The following is a 10,439-nucleotide window of genomic DNA, read 5'->3' on the forward strand; positions in this document are numbered from 1 at the left end:
CTTGTTTATTGGTTTCAATTCATTTTGGGACTTTTATGCGTGTTACTCCAGAGCTTTTAGTGTTCCACTCCATCGCATTTGTAATCAGTGATGGACGAAACCATCCTGCAGCTGTTATATCCTGCATACAGCACAGCTTTCTGTACTTCATTTAAACTATCAATGTTCCTGGGTTGGATAGTCTCAACCACTAATTTTGATAAAAATGTCACCGTCTCTTATAACGGTTCAGTTCTGACAGTTGAGTGAAATTGGTTGTTGAAAGGTCGTAGGTCCATCAGGGACAAGAAAAATAAATTTGTTGATGTTGAGATTAATTAATCTGCTTTTCTGTCTGAGCCCAAAGGTACACAGAGGCTTTCCATTGTCTAATGGCACACAAGGTATACAAAACACAGTTTTTTTTCCCTGGAAAGGTCATTAGTCTATCAGCAGAGGCTGCCACTTTACCCCAAGCTAGCCAACCAGGAGACACTCCTACTCATACTGTGTAGGTACATTGGGAGAATCTACAGATTGATTATCACCCCATTTGGCCACGCTATACACATATCTTCTGTGGCAATCAAATCCTGGAATGGAACCCGAACCCAGAATTTCTGGCTCAGAGACAGGACATTATGCACTGCGCCATTAAACCTCCCTCAAAGGTATTGGAAACCTCTTATTCAGTAATCCCAAGATCCATTTGCTTGTGGGCTAAAATTAGCAATGTGAAATCATCTCCAAAATGATCGCCCACTGAGGCTTTTGAATAGTTATCGATATGGGATTTAACACACGAGGGAAATAAGTAAAAACCTAACTTGTAATCGTTAAGTTGGTTAACAAATACTGAATTGGCGTCAAAGACTCTGAACAAATGTTAGCCATCCAGCAAATCTTAATTTATTGCGGAAAAATGCAGAGCTAAAATAAAGCTAACCAGCCACGTTGGGCTCTGTAGTCTCTATTATAGGTGCTATGTGGTCTCCCAATGCTTGAATCCTAGCATCGAAGATGCCCAGCATTGGACAACATCTTGGTAAAGGGTAATGCCGATATTAATTCATTTTCAGTCAGCATGCAAGGCTGATCTGATGCCAATGTTGCAATTCTCAAATGCCACACTCCAGATATTCCCTTCTTATCCTTTCACAGCTCAACAAGATGTTAAATTGCACAAATGCCCCCTATCAGTGTTATTGAAAGGGATCATGAATGACTTAATCGTTGGATTATTTCTTTTGGCTGCCAGTACCATTGAATTGGAACTTCTCTACATTAAACTTTCAATAATGTACAGGATGTGGTGTCAAGAGCTTGAATAAAGTAAAAATTCAAGAATGGGATAAAATAAAGATTAAAGAAGCTTAGATAAAATAAAGTTTGGAGAACAGGATGAAAAAGGACTTGAGTGCAGCTGTCTGAAAGGGTTTTGATAAGTAAATTAGCTTTGAAGCAAGGTTAACTGAAGTGGGGAATAAGAAAGTACAGAAATTTTGTGTTAAAACTGCAGAAGAGATGAGTTCAAAGTGGAGACAGGAGAATAGTTAACATGAATATGCCAAAAGCCTGGCTTCTAAGGTGATTCATTTGGATAGGAGATGATCAAAAGGGAAATATGGTACATCAATACCATACTGGCTCCGTACTGACAGGAGAGGTGGAGAGGAAAAAGAGAAACAGCTGGAAAGAGGAACTCTCCCCGAGAGCAGAAATGTAGGCAAGAAGGTGCTGATTTGAAAACCTCAGAGAGAAACTGTGCTTAACCAAAGAAAGGCTTCCTAAATTTAAAGATAACTCATGGTGGTAACTATTTGCTGGATTTAGCTCACAGTTATACTGAATAGGATATTGATCTGGGATAAGGGACCCTTCTCAGAGTTCAGGAACGTAGCTGTATGGGAATGGGATTAACTCCAGGGTGGTGTGTGTGTGTGTAGCCATCATTATGGTTAAGTGTACATTTATTCACTGGGGCCGTTCTTGATTCTTTGGCTGTTAATAAATATTATTTTGGTTGCAATAAGACTGTACCTTTCTGCACTGGTTTGCATATCTTTCTTCACATTATACCAAAATGAACAAACACACTCTTAAGAATAAGTGTTACCCTTCTGGGTTTTGGGATCACCCCCACCCCCAGCATCAGTGGCGTTTTTAACAATGGTCTTTCTGATGCTGCAATATGTTTTGGTCATTTAACAGCTTGTGCTGATACAAGCTGCATCCAGGCAGCTTGGCAGACCTTCTTCTTAGAATTGAGCAAGATTGGGAGAATGGACAGGTACCACACAGAACAGGGCAAGCTCCTAAGAGGAACAGAAATGGGAGAAGGGCTCTTAGCAGGATGCCATGTCCACTAAGAGTCATTAGGGGGCAATTCCCTCTCCACAACCTCAGTGACAACTAAAGTTTGCAAGGTCTTTGCTTCACTAAAGAGGTCATGACTGCAATCTACCAACTGCTACAGCCATACTGCAACCTCAAAACAGGGCAAGGACCACACTGCCTACTTTCCTAACTTTTATTAAACAGAACTCTTCCAGGCTGCTGCAAGGTATATAAGTAATACTTTGCAGCATACTGCTAAATAAGGGAGCTCATGGAAATGCACTATATAGAGACAGAAGAAGAGTCACATACTCTACAAGTATGTTAAGAGCAAGAGGATAAGATGTGAAGGAGTAGGACCTATCAAATGTGATGGTGGGAAAGTCTGTATAGAACCGGTAGAAATGGCAGAGGTACTCAATGAATACTTTGCTTCAGTATTCACAGTGGAAAAGGATCTTGGTAGTTGCAGTGCAGACTTGCAGTGGACTGAGAAGATTGAGCATGTGGACATTAGGAAAGAGGATGTGTTGGAGCTTTTGAAAAGCATCAAGTTAGATAAATCGCCGGGACCGGATGGGATGTACCCCAGGTTACTGTGGGAGGTGAGGGAAGAGATTGCTGAGCCTCTGGCGATGATCTTTGCGTCATCAATGGAGACGGGAGAGGTTCCAGAGGATTGCGGATGTGGTTCCGTTGTTCAAGAAAGGGAGAAGAGATAGCCCAGGAAATTATAGACCAGTGAGTCTAACCTCAGTGGTTGGTAAGTTGATGGAGAAGATCCTGAGAGGCAGGATTTATGAACATCTGGAGAGGAATAGTATGATCAGAAATAGCCAGCACGGCTTTGTCCAAGGCAGATTATGCCTTATGAGCCTAATTGAATTTTTTGAAGCTGTAACTAGACACATAGACGAGGGAAGAGCGGTAGATGTAGTTTATATGGATTTCAGCAAGGCATTTGATAAGGTGCCCTATGCAAGGCTCATTGAGAAAATGAAGGGGCATGGGATACAAGGGGACATTGCTTTGTGGATTCAGAACTGGCTTGCCCACAGAAGGCAAAGAGTGGTTGTAGATGGATCTTTTTTAGCATGGAGGTTGGTCACCAGTGGAGTGCCCCAGGGACCCTTGCTCTTTGTGATTTTTATAAATGACCTGGGTGAGGAAGTGGAAGGATGGGTTGGCAAGTTTGCTGATGACACAAAGGTTGGTGGGGTTGTGGATAGTGTCGAGGGATGTCAGCAGTTGCAACGAGACATAGATAAGATGCAAGAACGGGCGGAGAAGTGGCAGATGGACTTCAACCCAGATAAGTGTGTGGTGGTTCATTTTGGCAGGTCAAATAGGATGAAAGAATATTAAGGGTAAGACGCTTGACAGTGTGGAAGATCAGAAGGATCTTGGGGTCTGGGTTCATAGGACGCTCAAACCAGCATCGCAGGTGGAGGCTGTCATTAAGAAGGCGTATGGAATACTGGCCTTCATCAATAGAGGAATTGAGTTTAGAAATCGGGAGTTAATGCTACAGCTGTATAGGACCCTGCTCAGACCCCACCTGGAGTACTGTGCCCAGCTCTGGCTGCCTCATTACAGAAAGGATGTGGAAGCCATAGAAAGGGTGCAGAGGAAATTTACAAGAATGTTGCCTGGCTTAGGTGGCATGCCTTATGAGGATAGGTTGAGAGAGCTAGGTCTTTTCTCCTTGGAGAGGCGAAGGATGAGAGGTGACCTTATAGAGGTGTATAAGATGTTGAGGGGTATTGATAGAGTGGATTCTCAGAGGCTTTTACCCAGGGCTGAAATGGTTGCCACAAGAGGTTACAGGTTTAGGGTGCTGGGGAGTAGGTACAGAGGAGATGTTAGGGGTAAGTTTTTCACTCAGAGGGTGGTGGGTGGGTGGAATCGGCTGCCGGTAGTGGTGATGGAGGCGGATTCGATAGGGTCTTTTAAGAGACTTTTGGATAAGTTCATGGTAGTAAGATAGAGGGTTATAGGTAAGCCTAGTAGGTAGGGACATGTTCGGTGCAACTTGTGGGCAGAAGGGCCTGTTTGTGCTGTAGCTTTTCTATGTTCTATAAACTTGGAATGTTAACTTTGTTTCTTTCTCCACAGACGAGGTCAGACAAGAAAAATGCTATATAAGTAGAAGTTGGTGGTTTCTACATATGGAAACTACCCTCACTGCCATGAATTTAAGGATAAACACAAAGCTCAAACTACAACAGTTAGCATCTCAAACAGAGTTATCTCCATTTACTGGACAATGAGTCAGTTGTACGTGGCTCATATAATACCAATGTGGCATATGTTCATACTGCATGAAATTCGATATCTAAATGGTTAGGCAGGTCATCTGACTGCTTTCAGTGTGTCTTAGTTATTTAAACATTTATGCAAATATTAACTTTGTCCAACATGTTGCTTTATAAATTATACCAAGAGACTGGAGTGGGATTATTTATTTATTTAAGTCCTCCAAACACTTGCAGGAATTTTTGCTTATCAACTACCTGACCAAACTTAATTGTGAAATAGAAAACCTCAGTGCTGTTGTACTGTTTGAACTGTAGAATAATTTCATTTGCTGCATCCCCTGTGTCGCCAAGAGGCATGACGTCTTCAACAGGAACATAAAAATCGTTCCTCCTTCCCCAAAAGGTTAGATGTGAAACCTTCAGAGTGGTGCCTGAGTCATTTAGATACAGCATCCCTATGAAATGTCTTAGATAGTAACTCATGGTATAAAGCATAACTATAGCAAAAGCTGATAATCCAGTGATGTAGCTAAGCAGAGCATATTGTACATGCTCCTGCAGGTAGAAATAATAAACGGTGGGTAGCAGAGCTACGGTTATGCCAGTCTGAAGTACTTTTAGCTGAGAAATAGCTCTCAAGAATCTTATTCCTTGAAATCTGTATATTGTTGTGAAATGTTCATGATCTGGAAATTTGGGCTTTGGCTGTGTACGGTGTTCCTGGACATCAACAGACTGGTGCCCATGTTGAATCTGTCCTCCTGCTGTAACACGCCTTTCATGTGCTTTATGATGGAGCTTTGCAGCGTGAAGATATGTCACAGCACAAGTCTTGAACCAATCAAAAATAATTGCCCGTTTTTGAGTACTTGAGGTACAAAGAGGTAACAAAGATCTTGACTGGCAAGTTGTTTGACAAGAGCCGAGTGTGTTCTTAAACACCATCACCTGAACAATAACAGAAAAAAAAATCTGTAAAAGTTAAGCCTTTAGTGTGAAATTCAAACCTCTCCTTTACAACAAACATCAACATTCTGTTGCTTAAATAAATCACATCCAAGAGCCAGCATATTATATAACAAAACAATTATGAAAATTGTGATTTATAACAAAATTTGACTCGTACATATCACTATGTCTGTGTAGGTTTCCTCCGGGTGCTCCAGTTTCTTCCCACAGTCCACGGGTTAGGTGGATTGGCTATGCTAAATTGCCCCTTAGTGTTAGATGGATCAGCAGGGTAAATACATGGGGTTTGGCTGATAGGGCCTGGGTGGATTGTGGTCAGTGCAGACTCGATGGGCCGAATGGCCTCCTTCTGCACTGTAGGGATTCTATGACTCTATGAACTATGGATGATTGTAAAATGACAAATTGTCAATGATTCAACTAGTTTCAATATTTTTCCAAATAAAATTATCAGCATTTGAGATTTGGATCAGATGTGGCTGTTTTTTTTTATACCGAAGATTCAGAAGTATGTATTATTCACACAAAATATGTTTTTCTTCAGCATATTTTATATCACAATTGGATAATACACTGAGCATAGGATGACGTCCCCGTTTTCTAGAGTGTTTGTAGAAAAGCAAATTACAAGTCACTGTCCTGGAACGTTACCTATCTCTCTCTCCACCACTGCTGCCATAACCTGCTGAGCATTTCCAGCGTTTTCTGCTTTTATTTCAGATTTTCAACATCCGCAACATTCTGCCATTCAGTAATTTTTACATGGCTTGGCTAGTTAAGTATTTCATCAATGGTAAATCCTTGCTATAGAGGGAGTGCAGCGAAGGTTTACCAGGCTGATTCCTGGGGTGGCAGGTCTGTCGTACGAGGAGGGACTAAGTTGGTTACGATTGTATTTATTTGGGGTTTAGAAGAGAGGGGATCTCATAGAAACTTGTAATTCTGACAGGATTAGACAGGGTAGATTCAGAAAGAATGTCCCCGATGGTAGGGGAGTCCAGAATTAGGGGTCATAGTTTGAGGATAAGGACTTTCAGGACTGAGGTGAGAAGGAATTTCTTCAACCTGAGGGTGGTGAATGTGTGGAATTCACCACCACAGAAAAGCAGGTGAGGCCAAAATGTTGTCTGATTTCAAGAAGAAATTAGATATAGCTCTTGGGGCTAAAAGGATTATGGGATATGGGGGGGAAGGCAGGATCAGGATATTGAATTTGATGAGCAGCCATGATCAAAATGAATGGCAGAGCAGACTCGAAGGGCTGAATGGCCTACTCCTGCTTCTAGTTTCTATGTTTCAATGGTAAATGCCAGGATGTTGATGATTGCACACTGCAAATTTTTGTTAACAGTGCCCCCACCAGGGCTGTCACCACTCTCAGTTTATTTTATTGACCGTTGTCCATTAAAAAGAGCATAAATGGGGGATCTTCCATTCGTTTAAATTTTGTTTATTAAAAAGAGCATACACTACAAATGAAAAACAAATGTCAATGAACTGCAACCTTCAGATGAGGTACTGCGCCCCTGGGCAAATAATATTCCCAAAGGGGTTTCCTGTTTACAAACCTAGTCCCTGATTAACCAAGCTTTTAAAACCTTATTAATGTCACAAGCAGGCTTACATTAACACTGCAATGAAGTGACTGTGAAAAGTGTGAAAACTTTTGATTTCTTACATGGTGAAACATGTTCAGTTGAAGTACTGCATAACTTATGTGTTGTTAATCTTAGATAATGGTGTCCGCTAAATGTCTAAATAAATGAATGCATTAGAGAGAAAGATTGAAATGATTTCTATTATTACTTTTAGCTACAACATAGATGAAATAGCATAAATGCGATTGTCACAGCCATGATGCTGACTGATTACCACACAACATAGAATATATGCAAGATTCAGAATAAGGTGAAAGCACCATTATTAACAAAGTAAAACAACCAGCTTCCAAAGAAATGTCCATACTTATGACCAACTAGATAGAAACACCAGTTTTATGTCCAGTATACTTGTTAATATTCCCATTTCAATTTGAAACTGAATATCTAGAGAAGGAAGGTACCACTAAACTTAAACTCCACTGACACAGTGTGCTCATTGAAATTATTATTTTCTTGCAAAGTTGAGTCAACACAAACCTGGCAGTATAGAGTAGATATAAAAAACCCACATTATTAAACAATGTATTGTAGTATTTTAAACAGAATCACATTTATCGTAATTATATGTAATTGTTTTGCATTTGTAGTGTACATATGCAACCATCAACATCTTGGTGGCTACCACTGATCAGCTAATTAATTGGACCAGCAGTATAAATAATGTTGAAAAGCAATATGAGAGCAAATTATTGCAGATGCTGGAATCTGAAACCAAAAGAGAAAATGCTGGAAAATCTCAGCAGGTCTGGCAGCATCTTTGCAGAGAAACAGTTAACTTTTTAGGTCCATGATATTCCATTTGTTTTTATATAGATGCAGTCACTACAAGAGGTATAGGATGAGAATTCGGTGGACAGAGTAATTCATCCCGACTCCCCAAAGCCTGTCATCATCAATAAGACACAAGTTAGGGTTAGGTGGAATACTCTGCACTTGTCTGGACGTGTCTAGATCCTACAACACCCAAGAAGCTTGACACCACCCAGGACAATGCAGTCTAACTTGACTGGCAACCCACTCATCATCTTAAATGTTCACTCCCTCCACCATGAGCACACAGTGGTAGCAGTGTGCAAAATAAACAAACCACATACTATCATGACTTGGAGCTATACTGTCTTTCACTGTCACTGGGTTAAAAAACCTGGAACTTCAGTTCATTGTGGTGTGCCCAAACCAAATGGACTGCAGTGATTCAAATGGCTCACCACCACTTTTTCAAGAGAAATTCACAGGCAATAAAGTCCAAAGATGTGTGGGTTAGGTTGATTGGCCATGCTAAAATTGCCCCTTAGTGTCCTGAGATGCGTAGGTTAGAGGGATTAGTGGGTAAATATGTAGGGATATGGGGGTAGGGCCTGGGTGGGATTGTGGTTGGTGCAGACTCGATGGGCCAAATGGCCTCTTTCTACACTGTAGGGTTTCTAGGGTTCTAAACGTTATCTTTGCCAACAACTCATATCTCAAGAAAAGAAAGCTGTTGAATATAGGCTGTTAAAACATTTTGCTTCAGAACACTACACAACCCCTCCATTTTCCATCCTAGCTGCTTTGCTCTACATCCCAGATTCCTTTTAATAAAAATTGGCACTCAATCGGGAGCAATGTCCAAGTGGTGGTGGAGGTCAGTAACTTGCATTATGTTACAAGTCTGCATTGACTCTGCAAAAGCCTAACCTGCACATCTTTGGAGTGTGGAAGGAAACCGGAGCACCCGGAGGAAACCCACACAGACGCAGGGAGATCGTGCAGACTCCACACAGACAATGACCCGAGACTGGAATCGAACCCAGGTCCCTGGTGCTGTGAGGCATCAGTGTTGACCACTGTGCCACCTGTTTGGTAATGACAGAGCAGTGCCTGAATACGCAGAGTGTAGAAGCAAAACATTGTGGGTGCTGGAATCTGAAACAAAAACAGAAAATGCTGGGAAATCTCAGCAGGTCTGACAGCATCTGTGGAGCGGGAATAGAGTAAGAGTTTTAACAACACCAGGTTAAAGTCCAACAGGTTTATTTGGTAGCAAATGCCATTAGCTTTCGGAGCGCTGCTCCTTCGTCAGATGGAGTGGATATCTGCTCATAAACAAGGCATACAGAGACACAAACTCAAGTTACAGAATATTGATTAGAATGCGAATCTTTACAGCTAATCAAGTCTTAAAGATACAGACAATGTGAGTAAAATGCCTCGGGACATACATGGTATAGTACATTGGGGAAACCATGCAGACACTACAACAACGGATGAATGAACACCGCTTGACAATCACACTTCACCGGTCACGGGCATTCGGCCTCTGATCTTCAGGTAAGCGTTCTCCAAGGCGGCCTTCACGACACACAGTCGCTGAGCAGAAACTGATAGCCAAGTTCCACACACATGAGGACGGCCTCAACCGGGATCTTGGATTCATGTCACACTATCGGTAACCCCCACAGCTTGCCTGGACCTGCAGAATCTCACTGGCTGTCCTGTCTGGAGACAATACGCATTTCTTTAACCTGTGCCGAATGCTCTCTCCACTCACATTGTCTGTATCTTTAAGACTTGATTAGCTGTAAAGATTCGCATTCTAACCAGTATTCTGTAACTTGAGTTTGTGTCTCTGTATGCCTTATTTGTGAGCAGATATCCACTCCATCTGACGAAGGAGCAGCGCTCCGAAAGCTAATGGCATTTGCTACCAAATAAACCTGTTGGTCTTTAACCTGGTGTTGTTAAAACTCTTTTACCCCAGTCCAACGCCGGCATCTCCACATCGAGAGAGAATAGAGCCAATGTTTCGAGTCAGAGTAAAGAAGGGTCATCCAGACTCGAAATGTTGGCTCTATTCTCTCTCCACAGAGGCTGTCAGACCCGCTGAGATTTTCCAGCACTCTGTGTACACAAAGTCTCTCCTGCTCTGCAATCTGGGCAACGACATCGGCTTAGAATGGCTCTGCTTCCACTCCAGGCCAGGCCTTAGTCAGAGAGAGAGAGCCCTACCCGGCCCGGAAACAAGGGCCTGCCGCCCAGGAGAAGCCAAGACATCGCGCGTCTATCCAACGGAGGGTCATTGGCTGAAGCGGCCCAGGGCCGCCTGCTCAGTTACCAGCAGCGACAGTGATGGAGGCGCCGGGCGCGCTCTGCACTCTGGGAGCTATCGACCGCGCTCTGCACTCTGGGAGCTATCGGCCGCGCTCTGCACTCTGGGTGTTGGAGTCCCAGCCAAAACCCCGCCCGGGACTGCATT

General features: G+C 42.5%; 1 protein-coding gene across 2 annotated transcripts; it reads right to left on the bottom strand.

Annotated features, from left to right (window-relative positions):
• Positions 1-4,768: 4,768 nt before the first annotated feature.
• Positions 4,769-10,361, bottom strand: tmem186 (transmembrane protein 186). 2 transcript variants are annotated; one of them, XM_078240398.1, is made up of 2 exons: positions 10,299-10,361; positions 4,769-5,522 (listed from the first exon to the last, which is right to left on the bottom strand). In XM_078240398.1, the coding sequence occupies exon 2, from the start codon at positions 5,517-5,519 to the stop codon at positions 4,782-4,784; it is 738 nt and encodes a 245-aa protein (XP_078096524.1). In that variant the 5' UTR covers positions 5,520-5,522; positions 10,299-10,361; the 3' UTR covers positions 4,769-4,781. The 2 variants fall into 2 exon arrangements, with proteins under 2 accessions (XP_078096524.1, XP_078096522.1); XM_078240396.1 differs by having other exon boundaries at positions 10,193-10,341.
• Between the last annotated feature and the right edge of the window lie 78 nt (positions 10,362-10,439).

Source organism: Mustelus asterias, chromosome 23 (assembly GCF_964213995.1).
Source record: "Mustelus asterias chromosome 23, sMusAst1.hap1.1, whole genome shotgun sequence".
Lineage (NCBI taxonomy): Eukaryota > Metazoa > Chordata > Chondrichthyes > Carcharhiniformes > Triakidae > Mustelus > Mustelus asterias.